Consider the following 19817-nt stretch of genomic DNA (forward strand, 5'->3'; position numbering starts at 1 on the left):
TATTGGTGCTTGTATATAGTGTACGGGGAAAATGCTAGGCTCAACACTGCATATTTGCCTTCACCGCAAAACTTAAAACTCAGTAACTCATGTATAACTTCCTATCATGTACAGTACTAGAATGCTTGAATATGAAACACTTTATGTAACATAAAAATACATAAACTACAACATACGCAATAGATATTAGAGACTAAAATGTATACAAATTGCTTACACTGGAGAAAAAATGCTGTGTTCCATTTACCTCAGAAGTTGGAAGTCAGAGCTGGGAATGATGTCACACCCGAGTTAACCGTGTGCCATTAGAACAAGTTAGAAAAACAAGGTGAACACCGCCAAGAAACCTTTGTTGTGTCATTAGGCTTGTAAGCCATTTTAAGCTGTGACAGTTGACAAGAGGATATTACACAGTATTTTGCACATACAAACACCATAGCAATGTGTCCACAGATAGAAGTCGGACAATACTGTGTGTATGATTGCATGAGACACAAATAAGACAGAAGTGCTAATAAATAGTATATTACAACTTAGCTTTCATGCTTTAATGTTGATATGCAGAGCAGCCATCTTGGATTTTGAGTTCAGGATTGGTGAGATACTTCCTTTAGTTCAAAGACATGCAGATTAGGTAAAATACCCAGACACTGGGGTTGTACAAGCCAGTGAGTACTTAGTACTGGTTCCAAGCCCGGATAGATTGGGGAGGATTGCGTCAGGAAGGGCGTCTGGTGGAAAAAAAACAACAACTGTCAAATCAAATACGTGGATCATAAAATTGGGAAGGATGATCTGCTGTAGTGACCCCAAATGGAAGCAGCCAGAAGAAGAAGAAGACTTGGTGAGGTTCTTTCAACTTTCCAAGTCAGAAATCCAACTTCAGATGGAATTACATTTGAAATTTCCAGCTGGGACCTCGGAAAAGCTGTCTCACTTGGGAATTCTGAGTTCCCAGTTTAAACGTAATGCACCAAGAAAGTTGAGATTTTGTGGAAGCACAGTTGTACGCCTGCTCTATGGGATCGTACAATAAGTGTTACAAATATACTGGATGATCTTTTAGTTTGGATGGTCACATTTTTTGTGAGATTTTGTCGATTGAAGATGCAGCTATTAAAACTACAAAAGTAGGCCAGATAGAAGTTTCTTCCTTTACCACACATGAAGTCGATGAGTCAGAATGTGAAGTTTGTTTGTTTAGTTTTGCACTCGAGCTACATAGATAAGAAAATCATGGAAGGTTGTCTCAACCCTCCAGCCCCCTCCTCCAGCCTGCAAAACATGCCCAAATCATCATATACAGTGGTGCTTGAAAGTTTGTGAACCCTTCATAATTTTCTATATTTCTGCATAAAAATGGTCTAAAACATCATTAGATTTTTACACAAGTCCTAAAAGTAGATAAAGAGAACCCAGTTAAACAAATGAGACAAAAATATTATACTTGGTCATTTATTTATTGAGGAAAATTATCCAATATTACATATTTGTGAGTGGCAAAAGTATGTGAACCTTTGCTTTCAGTATCTGGTGTGACCCCCTTGTGCAGCAATAACTACAACTAAATGTTTCCGTTAACTGTTGATCAGTCCTGCACACCGGCTTGGAGGAATTTTAGCCCGTTCCTCCGTACAGAACAGCTTCAGCTCTGGGATGTTGGTGGGTTTCCTCACATGAACTGCTCGCTTCAGGTCCTTCCACAACATTTCGATTGGATTAAGGTCAGGACTTTGACTTGGCCATTCCAAAACATTAACTTTATTCTTCTTTAACCATTCTTTGGTAGAAAGAGTTGTGTGTTTAGGGTCATTGTCTTGCTGCATGACCCACCTTCTCTTGAGATTCAGTTCATGGAGAGATGTTCTGACATTTTCCTTTAGAATTCGCTGGTATAATTCAGCAAGCATAACGATGGCAAGCCGTCCTGGCCCAGATGCAGCAAAACAGGCCCAAACCATGATACTACCACCACCATGTTTCACAGATGGGATAAGGTTCTTATACTGGAATGCAGTGTTTTCCTTTCTCCAAACATAACGCTTCTCATTGAAACCAAAAAGTTCTATTTTGGTCTCATCCGTCCACAAAACATTTTTCCAATAGCCTTCTGGCTTGTCCACATGATCTTTAGCAAACTGCAGACAAGCAGCAATGTTCTTTTGGAGAGCAGTGGCTTTCTCCTTGCAACCCTGCCATGCACACCATTGTTATTCAGTGTTCTCCTGATGGTGGACTCGTGAACATTAACATTAGCCAATGTGAGAGAGGTCTTCAGTTGCTTAGAAGTTACCCCAGGGTCCTTTGTGACCTTGCCGACTATTACACGCCTTGCTCTTGGAATGATCTTTGTTGGTTGATCACTCCTGGGGAGGGCAACAATGGTCTTGAATTTCCTCCATTTGTACACAATCTGTCTGACTGTGGATTGGTGGAGTCCAAACGCTTTAGAGATGGTTTTGTAACCTTTTCCAGCCTGATGAGCATCAACAACGCTTTTTCTGAGATCCTCAGAAATCTCCTTTGTTTGTGCCATGATACACTTCCACAAACATGTGTTGTGAAGATCAGACTTTGATAGATCCCTGTTCTTTAAATAAAACAGGGTGCCCACTCACACCTGATTGTCATCCCATTGATTGAAAACACCTGACTCTAATTTCACCTTCAAATTAACTGCTAATCCTAGAGTTTCACATACTTTTGCCACTCACAGATATGTAATATTGGATAATTTTCCTCAATAAAAAAATGACCAAGTAAAATATTTTTGTTACATTTGTTTAACTGGGTTCTCTTTATTTACTTTTAGGATTTGTGTGAAAATCTGATGAAGTTTTAGGTCATATTTATGCAGAAATATAGAAAATTCTAAAGGGTTCACAAACTTTCAAGCGCCACTGTACATCATATATATTGAAATTGTAATAGTAGCTTAATGTGTAGATAGTGGAAGGAACAAAAATTTGTGGAAGTGCCAGTGATGTTTGTGGGGCGGGGCCGAACGACACCAAAAAGTTTTGATACAGTGATTCCAAGAAGGCTGCTGTATAATGTTACAGAAAGCCATACCAGGTCCTAAACCCTACTAGTACGTCACTGAAGAACAGGATGTGGTCTGTGGGAGAAAATTTTAAATGAAACGGATTTCCATTATATGTCGGCAGCATTAGCCTCCTAGCTCAAACCTACATGAGATAACACGTCTTAGAAGTTGTACTCGATTACAGTATATTAGCCAGGGACTTGGCACAAGTTGCATTTGACTCAGTTTTATTCATAAACTTTCGGTATTACGAATGTCCTGAGCACTTCATATATTCTGAGCACCTTGTCCACATTGACTGGGTTTTTCTCAGAAACAGTGAGGAACTAAGACTGAGCATCATTTCCTCCCTGGTTAGCAGAAGTGCTAACTCACTGCTAGCTGGCTCATCTTTGGGCTCAGCCTTCAGCATGTGTAGCATCTGTTTATGTCAGAATCAGTGCAAGACATTTTGATTAAAGTACAATTTTTTTAAATACACATCCATTACCACATCCTGTGGCTTTACAATACACTGATAAATATTTGCAGTGTGTGCATGTTGGGCGGGGGGGGGGGGGGGGGGGGGGGGGGCTGTTTGGGTGCGAGGCAAGAGAAACAGAAAAAAAAAGAAAGTGTTAGAAAGGTGTGTGTGTATATGAGTGTGTATGAGTGAGAGAGAGAACATGTGATATATACTCTACTGTGATTTTACTCATTTTAAAGGTGTGACTTTTTAAAAAGTGATTTACAAAACAAATATATGACAATATGACCATTTGGTGTTTCTATCGCGCTTTTCTTTCTATTGTTGGTTCCATTTGATCAGTCGTAAGACCCAGTATGATGCCCATATCAGGACTTTACTCAAATATAATGGAGCCAGTGCCAAGAAAACCAACTACACGCTCTTGAGATCCACATGTTGTTGGGACCTGACTCCAACTCTCCATTCTTTAAGGGAAAAAAAAGATATCTAAAATGTTTTCATGTTGCTATATAGTGTATACATTTTTCAATATATGGATAAATGCAGCTTTTCATATACACTTGTATAAGAAAGTCCAGTTGAGTGCAAAAATTGGTGCCCCAGCACCTATATTTTATAGTTTATCTAAATAAAAATATAAGAAATTTCAATGATACAAAGATGAGCATTGATATCATATAAAGGTTTTGGAGCAGTGTATGCTGCCATCCAGATGACGTCCCTGCTTATTTCAGCAAGACATTGCCAAGCCACATTCTGCACATTACAACAGCATAGTTGTGTAGTAAAAGAGTGCAGGTGCTAAACTGGCCTGCCTGCCTCCCGTTGACATTATGAAGTGAAAGTTTCAGTGCTTATCTTTGTATCATATCATATCACCAACTGATATCAAGTTGGTGTACTGTATCATAAAAAAAGGCAAACTTATTCTGAAGAGATGTTTTGTCGTGATTGTTTTGGTCTCCATATCTGCCTTATGTAACATCTGGTGATGTGAAGTGAAAAATACCGTATAGTGGACACACAGCAGGGAAGAAAGGTAAAGACTGTGTATAAACACTATTACTGAATATTTATATTGCATTCAGAAAGATAGTAACTGAGATTTTGATTTCTTTCCTATTAACATTTTTACATTTTTATTTTATTTATCAACAATATTTAAACAGGTGGTCCAATTCAGCTAAGGCTGGTTTAAATGGAGGCCTGTAATATAACTACATAGCATATACAAATACATGAAAAAAGGTATATAAATATGTGAATATATATGAGCAAAAAAACTATAGGCTATGAATACACATATATCCAAAGTAACTACAAAAATAAGGTCTGAGACGCTTCTTGAATTTAGGGAAAGATGCTTATATCACACTCCAGGTTTTTTTTTTTTTTAACAACACACTGTCATCGAATCTAAGCTCAAAACTAGCTAAGATCAAGTCAAGACAGAATATTAAGGATTTAATCTTCCGACACTGTGTTAAGTCACTGAGATGGAAAACATCCTCAAAACTACTTCCTTAATACAGAAAATGTCTCAAGCCCATACTCGAGTACTGCAGCCAAATAAATTTTCTTTTCCAAATTTATTGTCCTCATTTAATCCTACAGGTGTGCAAACTTTTGCACTCAGCTATATAGGCTACAAATGGTAGTAAAAAGCAATTTTATAAATTTTACATAGGTTATTGTTTATATGGTGATGTACAGTGTGGATAAAATACTGTATAATGTAGAATAAGGTAGCAGGCAGGGTGCAAATACATACTGTATAAACTTATAAGGATGCATTAAATGTTTGCAATTATTTAAAATCAGGGATAAAAAATCGGAGACGGGAAAGATGTCATCAATTTGATTGATTGTTAGGTGTATTACAGTGTACTGTAGGTGTGTTTTTAGAGGAAAGAGAGAAAAAGATCAATGTGTGTGTCACTGATATATGCCCAAGTATGTTCTAATTAGTGAGTGTGTGTGTGTGTGTGTGTGTGTGTGTGTGTGTGTGTGTGTGTGTAGTGGAGAGAGTGGCGCAGGAAAAACAGTGGCTGCTAAGTACATCATGGGCTACATCTCCAAAGTGTCAGGTGGTGGACCTAAAGTTCAGGTACTGAACTGATTTCTGGAACATTCTTAGATTCTCTCTTTAATCCTGAGTTAAGCTCTGACAATTTATACCAAATCTTATACCATAGCGCTGTTAAATTCTGCATTCTGATTAGTCAGAAGGTGCTGATTAATTTTCTATCACAGCAGCTCTGACAGTACAGTGGATTTAAAAAAGTCTACACACCCCTGTACGAATCACAGGGTAATACGTTGTTGTTTCTATAGTAACCACTCGTTCATTGGGAATTGTACAGCGGACGTGGCATATAATTTTATCTCATTATCTCTAGCCGCTTTATCCTGTTCTACAGGGTCGCAGGCAAGCTGGAGCCTATCCCAGCTGACTACGGGCGAAAGGCGGGGTACACCCTGGACAAGTCGCCAGGTCATCACAGGGCTGACACATAGACACAGACAACCATTCACACTCACATTCACACCTACAGTCAATTTAGAGTCACCAGTTAACCTAACCTGCATGTCTTTGGACTGTGGGGGAAACCGGAGCACCCGGAGGAAACCCACGCGGACACGGGGAGAACATGCAAACTCCGCACAGAAAGGCCCTCGCCGGCCACGGGGCTCGAACCCGGACCTTCTTGCTGTGAGGCGACAGCGCTAACCGCTACACCACCGTGCCGCCCTGGCATATAATCTGAGTTTAATAATAAACAGATTTGAATTTAATGCTAATGTAACCTTTATGGAAGGAGTCTCCAGTGTCAGTGCTTTGTACCAGTCATAAGAAAGTCTTCATGTCAGGAAGTTTGTAGTTTCTTTGCTTTCATATTTGTATAACAGATTCAGAAAGAATTAGTGATCTCTTGTTTGAGTGTGTGTGTGTTTATTTGTTTGTTTGTTCCTCAGCATGTAAAAGACATCATCCTGCAGTCCAACCCTCTACTGGAGGCCTTCGGAAATGCTAAAACGGTCCGGAACAACAACTCCAGCCGCTTTGTGAGTCTCGTAAAAGTATCTCTTTCAGGACAAATCCTTTCACTTTATCACTGCCTGTACTGTGTTTCTGTGGTGATCGGTCTCATCTCGACTGACAGGGGAAATACTTTGAGATTCAGTTCAGCCGAGGAGGAGAGCCAGATGGAGGTAAAATTTCCAACTTCCTGCTGGAGAAATCTCGAGTCGTGAGCCAGAACGAGAATGAGAGGAACTTCCACATTTTCTACCAGGTCAGAATGAGAAAGAGGAATAAAGCAAGGAAAGACATAAGGAGAAACAGAAGAGAAAAGGGGGGAAAGGAGAAAATGATCCTGTCATGTGCTGAGTGCATAAAGCGGACAAAAAAAGGCAAAATGTCGAGACAGAGAAAGGTTATTAACTAATGAGAGAGAAACGGAGGAACAGAATGTGGGAGAAACAACACAAGTCTCACCTCCTACAAAGAAAACAACTGATTTCACCCAACTCTCAGAAAATAAAGTACATTATTGTACCTTTAAGGGTACAATGGCTTGTCACTGGAGCAGTACCCTCTATGGTACTTATTTGTACCCTTTAGATGCTGATTGGGGACATATATGTACCTTTTTGGCCCTAAAAGGTACACATAGTTATCTTGAGGTCCAATAATGAGCCCTAGGGGGTACATCAGTGTAGAGTGTACCTTGGGGGACAGAAATGGACTCCTATGGTCACCCTGTTTCTGACAGATGGGTTTTTTGTTGTTGTTTTTGCAAATCAGTGCATTTTCTCATCTCATCTCATTATCTGTAGCCGCTTTATCCTGTTCTACAGGGTCGCAGGCAAGCTGGAGCCTATCCCAGCTGACTACGGGCGAAAGGCGGGGTACACCCTGGACAAGTCGCCAGGTCATCACAGGGCTGACACATAGACACAGACAACCATTCACACTCACATTCACACCTACGGTCAATTTAGAGTCACCAGTTAACCTAACCTGCATGTCTTTGGACTGTGGGGGAAACCGGAGCACCCGGAGGAAACCCACGCGGACACGGGGAGAACATGCAAACTCCGCACAGAAAGGCCCTCGCCGGCCACGGGGCTCGAACCCGGACCTTCTTGCTGTGAGGTGACAGCGCTAACCACTACACCACCGTGCCGCCCAGTGCATTTTGTAACCTCCAATTTATTTCTTTTCTTTACTGTTAAGTTTTCACTCTATCAGTTTGTTAATTTAGTTTTACCTCCGCCAGCTGTGTTAGAGGAGGTTATGTTTTCGTGTCTGTTTGTTACTAGTGAAAATCGGAGATTTTTGCAAGTATGTTGATCTGTCCATTTGTCCGTTTGTTTGTTGGTGCTCTAGCGTCATCATTTCTTGACCAATTTTCACCAAAATGCACAGGACAACTCATCAGGGGCACACAAAGACATCATTAGTTTTTTGTGGGTCAAGGTCACCAAGGTCAAATCTTGTAAAAACACCTAATCGGCCATACCTTCCGTTTCTTTGTGATTTTCGCAAGTAGCGTGCGCTGCACGACTTTTCGTTTGTTTGTTTGTTTGTTCCCAACATAACTCAAAAACAACTGAAGGAATTTTGGTTAAATTTGGAGGAAGGGTGAGCCATGGATCAAGGAACAATTGATTAGATTTTGATGCAAATCCAGATATGTATACGGATCCAGGATTTTTTAAATGTATTTATTTATTTATTTATTTTTGCCTGATCCCAATGTAACTCAAAAAGTAGTGAATGGATTTGGATGAAATTTGGTGGACAGCTTTAGTATTATCATAGGTTCAAGTGATTTGAGTTTGATGTTGATAATACAGTATGTGGCTTGGCGGAGGTATGGACTCTACTCCACCGAGTACCCTTCTAGTTTTATTAATACACTCCAGGGCAAAACGCCTGCATCCCTGAGCCCTGTTTTGGAATATAAGAAACTACCCGAGTATGAAACATGCCTTCAAATTCCAACATCAGTCTGTAGAGGGTGTAAATTATGCTCAATAATAATCTCCAAACAAATTATTTGGTCACCCTTTTCATGCAAGTGGACATTGTGAACATAAAACATCGAACAGAGATGTATGTAGATATTGTGGCTTACATCTGGCATTTGAGCCCTTGTTATAAGTTTTATATTTTTAACATTCAATATTAATGATAATAAGGTTATTTTTATAGTCTATACATTTCTTCAGTGCAGCTGAAAGCAAAAGTTTGGCATTTCCCATCATTTTTAATGAAATAAAAGGAAAATCTACTTTACATTTTATCTGCTTATGAATAAGAATTCTCATGGAGCTAAAACTGAAATGTCAGTGCAGCACAACAATCTACAGAGATTTATTTAGGGAGTTATAAAGCTCCTGCTCGGTACATACGTTTGTGTGCAACTCTTCCCAGTCTCTCAGTTTTTTATGAAAAAATTTTGAAAGCATAATTTTTTTTTTTGCATGTGCACGAGAAAATTTTCCGCTTTCATATTTTTCTTTTCTGAATAAAGAAAGGGTATAGCGTGTGCAAGTCATGATAATGCAGATTTTATTTTTCTTTGAAAAAAATGTTGTGAACATGACAAATTTTCACGTGCATGAGATAATGTTCTGTTTTCACAAAATTTTATATCTACATACATCTACTGTATGTTTTTTTGTTTGTTTGCAAATATCTCTTCAGAATCTTAAGGCGAAAATCAACACAATTTGTTTTCAGACCTGATTTAAAGAAGGCAGTGTGTGATATCTGTTTTAGAGCAGTTATAAGAGTTGTAGCAGACACATAAGGATAATAACATGGCTGAATGTTACAATCTGAGTGGATGCAGAAGTTGAGAAGATTCAGAGGTTGAGGAAGAGGTTGGAGGCAGCTCTAAAGGTAAATCTAGGCATATAAGAAACTAGAAGGGCACTTGGTGGAGTCCATACCTCCGCCAAGCCACATACTGTATTACCAACATCAAAATCAAATCACTTGAACCGAGGATAATACTAAAGCTGTCCACCAAATTTCATCCAAATCCGTTCACTAGTTTTTGAGTTACACTGGGAACAGACAAAAAAAATTCCTCGATCCATGAACAAATCTGGATTTGCATCCAAATCAAAATAATTGTTCCTTGGCCCATGGACCACCTTTCCTCCAAATTTCATCAAAATCCGTCCACTACTTTTTGAGTTACGTTGGGAACAAACAAATAAACGGAGGCAAAAACATAACATTCCTCCAGCACAGTTGGCAGAAGTAAATATAAAGAAAATACTGAATTTCTTTCACATTCAGAAAAGGAGATGCAAATTTGTGACACAATATCATGTTTCACCATGCTGGTTCCTTGTAGTAATGGAGGAACATTTGAGAAACCAAATTCATTCAATATCTTGTTGATATAAATTACTTTCTTTTTTGTCATTTTGTCCTAAGGGTGTACAAACTTTTGCCCTGTAATCCCTAATAATCTCTCACTCATTTCGGTTCCAGTTGATCGAAGGCTCTTCGGTGCAGCAGAAGGAAGCTTTAGGGATCATGACCCCTGACTATTACAACTACTTAAACCAGTCGGGAACCTACAAAGTAGACGGCACCAACGACTGCAGCGACTTCCAGGAGACGATGGTGTGTCATACATCTCATCCTGCACTTCTAATGATATGATTAATCAGGAATAAAACACTTGGGGCTGTGCTGCTCTAGGTGATGATACACAGGGCAACCTTTTGGGCAGTGTTGCCAGCAACGGGCAACTAATTAGGGCAACAGACAATTGGCAACAACCAATCAGATAAGAGCAAATCTATTGTCAGGGAGACGGACACCGCAAAGATGGACACTGAAACATTTGCAGATGTCACTTTTAGATCGGATGATAAGTTTGACAATCTCTATTACAACTCACTAAATAAATAAATAAATAAATAAATAAATAGCTGCCCATCACTTTTAACTTGATGCAAGGGAGCTAACATTATCCCGACGTAGCTAGCGATAACTTTCAGCTAACTATGTTAGGAAAAACCACCGCTAGTTAGCTAAATCCCGTTCAATCTCTATGGAGCGGTGGTTAGCTAACAGCGGTTTACACTTAGCTGAAAAAAAAAATCGATGTCTTAATTACAACCTCAGCAGATAAAAATAGATGTCTGTTGGTTTTCTAAACATTTGATGAGGTAAATTCACCACTTTGGGTTTACACACACAGAACAACTTACCACCATAAAAAGATATAAGTTGTCTCTCTTTTCCTTCGCTCCACTGCTGGAGATGCCGCCATCTTTGCTGAAAATTTCAGAAGCTCTCAGGTGGTCATGTGATTCGCTGCTAGCACTCTGATTGGATGATCTTACAAACTTGCCCAAAATGATCAAAATCGTTCAGATAGAAATGATGTTGCCCAGTCTGAATGGAAAAGTGTCGAAGCACAATTGCCCAGCAACACTGCCCAAAAAGTTGCCCCATGTATCATCACCTTCAGAAAACAATCAACGGAAGTGGAGTTCCAAAGTCATCATCAAATCATTCTCCACTGGCTGCATGTCCTGACGTGGTTTATTCCTCTTACGTCACAATAATATGCCTGTGCACAGAATTGGATATTCATTTTTTTAATGACATCATGCTTTTTTTTCTTTAGCAGTTCACAGTTTCATTGATTATGTTTTCTTGAAATTAATATGACGAGTCATGTTACAGAGAAAACGGCAAACTCCGCATGCTGGAAAATGTATTGACTATTAAACCACTGACACTGGAGACTCCTTCCAATGCGAAATGAACATCGCCTTGTAGAAAACATCACCATATGAGTTATTTTTATTTGATAATATAACACACTTTGAAAAAAAAAGAGTTTATTATTAGTTTTAGTTTATATGTGGTGTGTCGTCATGGAAATCCCTGTCAATTAATGGTTACTATAGAAATGATGTGTTTAACGATATATTCTTGTCTGTGTGTCCTTGATTGAAGATGTACTGTATATGACCGTGTGTGTGTTGCAGGAAGCCATGCAGGTGATCGGGATCCCTGGAGAGAATCAGATGCAGGTCCTTCAGATTGTAGCTGGAATCTTACACCTGGGCAACATCAGCTTCATCGAGGTGGGAAACTACGGCCAGGTGGAGAGCATAGACTGTAAGTGTGGACATGAACACACTCATGTTTCTTCTAACAGGTTTTTACTTTCTCTAAAATCCAGTCTGAATAAGGACACGCTCAGGTCTGAAGTTTGAGTTGGAACCAAGAACTGGTTTCATTTTCATCTCATCATCATCATCATCTTGGCCTCGATCAGTCAAATTTTGACTATGGATAACATCTGTCCGCTATCTATCCATGGAACTTTAGCAGCTATGGCTGTGGCTAAAGAGCCCTATGCGTGAGTGGCAGTCCCTGTTGCAAAGGTTGCATAGGAAGGTGGTTGCTGTTGGGTTGAAAGCGCTGCGCTCTCGACGGTGTGCCCACCTGGCTGCTGCCTTTTCCAATATCCAAGTCTCACCTGCTTGAAGCTGCTGATTTAGGGCATGTTTCCACTTTAGGCGATCTGCTGCAATCATCTCCCAAGATTTGACATCAATGTCCACCACTTTCATGTCTCTTTTACAAACATCCTTGTATCAGAGGCTGGACCGACCGATGTTTCTCTTGCTACTTGTGAGCTCTCCATAGAGAATGTCTTTGGGGATACGACCATCTTCCATGCAGTAGACATGGCCCAACCAACGCAACCTGCACTGTCTTAGAAGGGTGTAAATGCTTGGAAGACCAGGACTACGTTGTTGGAAACTCTGTCTTTCCAAGATATCCCGAAGATTCGCCTCATGCACCTTAGGTAGAAGGTGTTCAGTCTTCTCTCCTGTCTTGCATATGTAGTCCACGATTCACTGCCATACAACAAAGTGCTGATGACACAGACATTGTACACTGACATCTTGGTTTTCACTGTTAGCCTAGGGTTTGTCCATACTCGGGTAGTGAGGCGAGCAAGAGTTGTGGCCGCCTTGCCGATTCTCTTGTTGATCTTGTTGTCTAAAGATAGATTATCAGCAATGGTGGAGCCAAGGTATGTGAACTCGTGGATGACTTCGAGCACATAATTGTTAATAGTGATAAGCGGTGGAGTCGTGGTTCCTTGTCCCAAGACTTTTGTCTTCTTCAAACTGATGGAGAGTCTGAAGTCCTCACATGCAAGAGCAAAATGATTGATCAGTGTCCGTAGATCCTGTTGGGTGTGGGCTACTAACGCTGCGTCGTCAGCAAACAACATGTCTCTGACAAGAACTTCACGTACTTTGGTCTTAGCTCTAAGTCGTGCGAGGTTGAAGAGGTTTCATTTTCACAGCAACAAAAACTAATCATACACATTACTAACTTCTTTTAATGATGCTTTATTGTTATGACAGTGAGAAGAGATCCTTAAAGGTATCATGCTATACTCTTTTACCACAAGTTGACACAGTTCCCTGGCATCATAACGAAATGTCTGTGGTGTGTTTTGGTCAAAATACCACAAGTATAAAGCACCACAGCTTCCTTCTCACCCTGTCTAAACAGCCCTGCTCACAAGGGCTGATTTGAGGAACAACCTGTTCCTTTAAATAATAATGAGCCACTTCTCACCCTACCCCCTCCTTCTACCAGCCAATCAGGCAGCACTCCTGATTAACCTAATGAATATACATTTTGAAAAGGCAGTCCTCAAGCCATGGGTGGTAAAAGAGAGCAACTGGACTTGCTTGAAGATTCTTGAAGACGGTTCACCTCTCATCCGAAAGGCTTCTTCAGTTCTGTCTGACTAGTAGGGAGTATCAGGTATTTATCCTCTCATGGATGAAAAGCTCATCTAAGGTGTCGTTGAGTCATCCTGTTGGTGTGGGTCACTGGGGGCTGGATGTGAACGGCCTCGAGAGTGTTAATATATGCCTGTACACAATATATTATATATCAATGGAATGCTGAGAGAATCAGCATTCCATTGATCACCTTAACGGACAATCCATTGATCACCATAACGACTCTCGAGGCCATTCACATCCAGCCCCCAGTGACCCACACCAACAGGATGACTCAACAACACCTTAGATGAGCTTTTCATCCATGAGAGGATAAATACCTGATGCTCCCTACCAGTCAGACAGAACTGAAGAAGCCTTTCGGATGAGAGCTGAAACGTCTTCAAGAATCTTCAAGCAAGTCCAGTTGCTCTCTTTTACCACCCACAGTTACTATGACCTGGATGACTGAGAATCTTCACAGACAAGTCCTCAAGCCATGAGTGAAGATACTCAGATAAGAGGCGGGGTTATTCTAATGAGCTCCTTGTGATGTAGAAGGAGGAGCCGAGTCTGAACGGCTTGTTGAAGCTCATGTTTTGTAAAATACGTAGAATTAAAGAAAGAAACTGACTGGTTTGTCTTATTTCAGAGTTTGTGAATTGGTAGACTCGAGATATCTAAATGTATGTGCACAAGCACTGAAACAATAAGTTAAAAACATATGTTCCCTTTAAAGAAAGAGGCTTGGTAATGTATTGTGAAATAAAACCGAATAAAAAGCAAGAATAAAATACACTGATGTAGTGATATTCAGTGAGGTCAAATCTCTAAAAAAAAATTAATAATAAATAAATAAAATCCTTGCAGGTGCAACACTATCGGCTCAACATGACCAGCTTTTCTACACAAGTGTTATTTTTCTCAGTGAATAATTTCCCAAATGTTGAATGCTCTCTGTGTCGCTCAGTGCTCGCCTTTCCTGCCTACCTGCTGGGCATCGATCAGAGTCGACTGCAGGAGAAACTCACCAGCCGGAAGATGGACTCCAAGTGGGGCGGCAAATCCGAGTCCATCGACGTCACGCTGAATCAGGAGCAGGCGTGCTACACGCGTGACGCTCTTGCCAAGGCCTTGTACGCTCGCCTCTTCGACTACCTGGTGGAGGTCTGGATTTACTACAAACCCCGTGCATTTTTTAACCCACGGTTAAAGCTTTTCCAACACTGTTTACAAAAACAGTGTAAGAAATAAAACACACTGTTATAGGAAAATAATCAATGACTGACCTAGTGGGCCAACAATCACATTGTGTTACGAATTAAACAATTTTCCCATGTCGAATACTTTACCTTGAGCTGTTACAAAGTGCTGACACTGGAGACTCCTTCCATAAATGCTAAATAAACATCTCCTTACTGAAAACTTCGCCGTATAGACGATGTTTTTAGTGAAGTCAGTTTAGGTGAAGTGTTAAAACGAGCTCATTAATACAGTATTAATCTGCGATTTGTCTTGTAGTCAGAATCACTGTCAGAGGAAAGTAATCAACACTGCTGTGGCATCAACTGTATGGCTGTACTGTGTGTTCTAGAATAGAGAATGATTTATTGGTGGGGTTTTTTTCATGCAGGCCATAAACAAAGCTATGCAGAAGCCTATCGAAGAGCTCAGCGTTGGAGTTCTGGATATTTACGGATTTGAGATTTTTCAGGTGAATCGATGTTTATATTCTGGTCTCTATTTAACAATTATTCACCGAAGGTGAAGTGAATATCGGTGAATAATAACCGAGACGAACGAAGTCGAGGTTATTATTCACTGATATTAAAGCTAGACTGCCTTTCAGATTTTTCAAGTGATGGTCATGAAAATAATTTTCCCCGACACCCAATTATTTTTGTTTAGTGGATTGAAAGCTACTGAATTCGAATCACAGGCTTCCAATTTTATTAGTTTTTTTTTTTAAATAGAACAATTAATGAATTTATCTCCACATGGCCCTAAATTCTCCACTATTTTTTCCTGCTTCACCATGACCCAATTCAAGATACTACGTCATGCATCACGTGGTGAGCTTTCCCCGTTCACGCAAGGCATTGTGGGATACAAATTTGAAACAGGAGAGAAAAATGGAGGACGTGAGTGTGCGAATGAAACGTGAAAGACCGACTACAGTAACAGAAAGTGAGAAGAAAAGACGTTATGTTATATACGAAGGAAAGGAAATGCAGGACCAAACTAATAAATATCGGCGCTCAGCGAGCACCTCGAAGTGAGCGATTTCATGCACATTATTTGCTTTAATCCCATCAAATTAAATAACTTCCCAGCCACAGAACAGAACGGCCTGATATTTTGCGAGATATTACAGAAATAAACATATATCGCAATGACCACATTTCAGAGGGAACTAAATTTCACCGATTTTATGAAATCGAAAGGCCGTCCAGCTTTCAGTGAACCTGAGGCAGATAACTGTTTAAGTATAAATACACAGGTGATTATTTTTAAAAAATTGTATGAAAAAATTTATTTCAATGGTCAAAAGCAGCATGCAAATGTAATAACTTTACAGCGCAGACTTGTGTCACTTATCTACGCTGAGTCATATAAAACCCTTTGTTTTGAAATCGATAAAATAAATCACAATCCCACCTTCCCTTTGAATAGTTTTAGACCAAACTTCGTAGCGTCTCTTAGTGCTTTTAGGAACAGCATTTTCTTTCATTATTTTTAATTCTTCCTCACTTACAGTGACGAAGCGATCGGCCGCCATTTTGCCGAGTCACTCGAGGTGATTATCGAGAAATAGTCCGAATTTCTTGACCAATTGGCACACGCGATTTTTTTTCTTTTTTTTTTTTAAATACATTTGTTTTATTCGGACATCATATTACAAAGCATCTCAAAGTAAGTATAATCATGTCCAGTTTTACATTTGTGTCAAACAAACAGACAACAAAAAAGTAAAAATAAAAAAAAAAGAAAACGCCAAAAATGAAAACCCACCCCCGGTTTTCTATAATCACCTGCGTATTTATACTAAAATAGCGATAATGTAAGATTCTGATCTGATTGAACTAACTGATTGCTGATTTATGCAGAGGAACGGGTTCGAGCAGTTCTGTATCAACTTTGTGAATGAGAAACTGCAGCAAATCTTTATCGAGCTGACTCTGAAGGCAGAGCAGGTACACACGCTTACCTTTCATTTCACACAACCAGACAGAACGTACTGTCGTTCAGCAAAGATGGATGACTTATTGCGATTGTTTTAGTGTATATTCTCTCCTTCTCTTTTCCTCAACAGGAAGAATATGTCCAGGAGGGGATCAAGTGGACTCCTATTGATTACTTTAATAACAAAATAGTGTGTGATCTCATTGAAAATAAACTGGTAAGCTCACAGAATACACAGCTGGACACGTATTTCTCGCAAGCCGAAACAAATTATTATGTGTGCATTTGACATTTAACCAGGCGAGATGTGGATGATTTACAAAGAACTGTGTAAACGATGGCACAATATTTAACATGAGAAACTCGCAAGAAAGGAAAACATCAAAGCAACTGAAACACATCATTTCACTTCAACTGTGAGAAGTAAAAACACGCTGTTAGAGGAAAATAATCAACCACACAAAGTGGAGTTGCTGTTACCAAACAGCTCATCCTGAAGTGTTTTATTCCTCTTATGCTGTGTTCACACTTATACCGGTACGAAAGTGGTATAACTGTATCGATACAAAGTATACCGGTACAGTTTAGTGCATCTGTCCACACTAGCGAGAAATTTTGCGGTTTTCTTTCACGGTAGTTGAAATGCGCGTGTGCGAAATGTTTCTGAGGTTACCGAGTAACTTCCTTCCGAGAATATATGGCATCCGTTATTTCGAGATCTCGAGAAAACAAAACAATAATTTCATGATCTCAGCTGGATCACTGTATCTCCGTCGGTAGAGACGAAGCCGGGCCAGTCTTCTGCGGAGGTGCCGCGGACTAATTTTGAAATTATCCCTTATTAAAAGACTTGATGCAATCTCTCCCTGTGTCAACCCCTGATCAAAATATTGCCTTATTAGGTGATCGATTATTCCAGACATTCTAATGACCAAAGTTGCGTCTATACAGAATGAGAAATAGCCCCAAAGTCAGCATATCACATGATATGAAATAATCATGAAATAATTGTTTTGTTTTCTCAAGATCTCGAAATAACGGTTTTGTTTTCTCGAGATCTCGAATTATTTGTGTTGTTTTCTTGAGATCCTGAATTAATTATGTCGTTATCTTGGGATAACAAGGTGAATAAAAAAAAGGATTATATGAAGGGCCTCTCTCGGCTTCCGTACAGATGAAACAACGTGTGTGTGCTTTTTGTTGTCAATATACAGTCTGTATTTCTGGAGGTCATTTATTCAGTCGAATCGTATAAAACGCGCGAGGCAGTTGAGAAAGAAACAAACGAATCTCCATTCTTCACTATTTTATTCAGCGAAGACATCGATTGAGGTGTGTGACTTTGCGCATGCGCATTATATTTGCATCGATACAGAGCTGCTTCATCTGTCCACACTACAGCGAAGCGCTACAGTACCGATACTGTACCGGTACGAAACCCATACATTTGTGGGTTTCGTACCGATACAGTTATACCGCTACAGTACCGGTATAGTTGCTAGTGTGGACAGGTGTTGCGGTACGAAAGTAGTATCGTATCGGTACAAAATCCCTAGTGTGGACAGGGTAATACACCGCAGCAAATTAGCAACGAGTACAATTTTTTAAAGAAAAGCATCATACTTTTTATCCTTTTATAGCTACATTTAATTATGAACATCTGTGAAACAAGTTAGTTCCTGTTCTAATTTAAATTACAGAAGTTATAAACAGCTGTTCTCTCATCACCCTTTTGATTTTCTCTCTCTCTCGTTATTTTGTTCATGTTACGTCTCGAGTTGTTCTCTCTCTCTCTCTCTCTCTCTCTCTCTCTCTCTCTCTCTCTCTAACACAACAAGATTTCAAGAAGTTTATTGTTATATGCATATAGTAAAACCACGGAGGTTTAGGCAATGCAATGAAATTCTTACTTTGCTGCTCTCCTTACACACAACAGTAACGCATACACTCAACAAACACATGACAAAAAGGTGCCCAAAAAGGGAACAAAAGAAGTAAATGTAGTAAAACTAAATAAAAACTAAAATAAATAAATAAATAAATCGTGAATTATTTGGGGTGCAGTTGGTAGGTTTGTAGTCTTGGCCAAAATCTAAGTCAACAAATTAAATTTCCTGCATAATTAATTATACCGGATGTCCAAAACACTACGAACTAATGAGAGTAAAGCACATAGACGTAATTTTTGTATTTATTATTTATAGTCCACTGCAAATCCAAAAAATAAAAAATCCAAAACCAGTGCACGTAATTTTGAATGCACTGTAAATAATAGAATGTAGGTGCAATTGGGCTTAAGTGATCAATCTCATTAAATCAGTCTCATTAAATCAGTCTCATTAAATCATTAAATCAGTCTCATTAAATCAGTCTCATTAAATAATACCTTTAATTTTGGTGCTTAATAATAAATTATCAAACAGCTAAATTATGGTATATTCCAAATTATTATGATCACTTACCGTATTACATAACTCATATGCACCTTGGAATTCTTTGAGATTGAATGACTTCAAAGAATATGGAAACAACACAGACACAGTTTAACAATTAATTGAATTTATTATAACAAAGATAAAAATGAATAATAGCAGTTGAATTCTTCAAATAGTCAGCAGCAAACAATGAGATGTGTGTGTCCATAGGAGAGTGTGTGTGTGTGTGTGTGTGTGTGTGTGTGTGTGTGTGTGTGTGTGTGTGTGTGTGTGTGTGTGTGTGTGTGTGTGTGTGTGATAAAAAATTAAATATTAGCAATTGAAATACATTCAAATGGTCATCCGTGATATATGTGGGTTTGAATGTGGGCACGGGAGAATGCGCTATAAAGTTTGAATTGAATCAGGGCTTGGAATGTTATCTAAAGTTGAGACAAAGGACCTCGTGATAAAGAACGGAGAGGGGGAAGGGTCACCACGTGTTTCTTTGTAGAACAAAAGAGTTAGCTTTGGTTTGCTAGCTAAGGTGTGTTGTGAGGCCTATGGCCTAAACAGGGATGCTAACTAAGGTGTGTTTTGTGGGTGTGTGTGACCACGTGGTGAGGCCTTATGGTCCCTGGAGACAATACAATTAGCCCTGGATGCTAACGAGACAAAAGAATTAGCCATAGCAGCTAACCCACTAGCTTATAACATTACCAAATTCACTGAAATCTTGATGAGGTCATGTGTAAATAATGAAATTAAAGTGTTAGAAAGGAAAAGGGAGCATGCAAAACCTATCTATTAAACAGTTGAGAGATCAAAAATAGAACAATGATAGAAACACAAAATCAGTGTGCACACTTAAACAGTTCCTGAGTTTAAATTCACACTACGT

The 19817-nt window shown here is 39.4% G+C and overlaps 1 protein-coding gene across 2 annotated transcripts in view; it reads left to right on the forward strand.

The window, feature by feature from the left end:
• myo1f (myosin IF) overlaps positions 1 to 19817 on the forward strand; it is a 99382-nt gene that overhangs the window by 35997 nt on the left and 43568 nt on the right. Inside the window, exons 5-13 of one of the 2 annotated variants that reach the window (XM_060932512.1) lie at positions 5535 to 5622; positions 6492 to 6581; positions 6680 to 6811; positions 10033 to 10167; positions 11550 to 11682; positions 14290 to 14486; positions 14953 to 15033; positions 16427 to 16513; positions 16633 to 16719. In XM_060932512.1, the coding sequence (XP_060788495.1) occupies positions 5535 to 5622; positions 6492 to 6581; positions 6680 to 6811; positions 10033 to 10167; positions 11550 to 11682; positions 14290 to 14486; positions 14953 to 15033; positions 16427 to 16513; positions 16633 to 16719 (1030 nt within the window). The remainder of the gene's footprint in view (positions 1 to 5534; positions 5623 to 6491; positions 6582 to 6679; positions 6812 to 10032; positions 10168 to 11549; positions 11683 to 14289; positions 14487 to 14952; positions 15034 to 16426; positions 16514 to 16632; positions 16720 to 19817) is intronic. The other variant, XM_060932513.1, reaches the window with a different exon arrangement.

The sequence above is a fragment of the Neoarius graeffei genome, chromosome 10 (assembly GCF_027579695.1).
Source record: "Neoarius graeffei isolate fNeoGra1 chromosome 10, fNeoGra1.pri, whole genome shotgun sequence".
Lineage (NCBI taxonomy): Eukaryota > Metazoa > Chordata > Actinopteri > Siluriformes > Ariidae > Neoarius > Neoarius graeffei.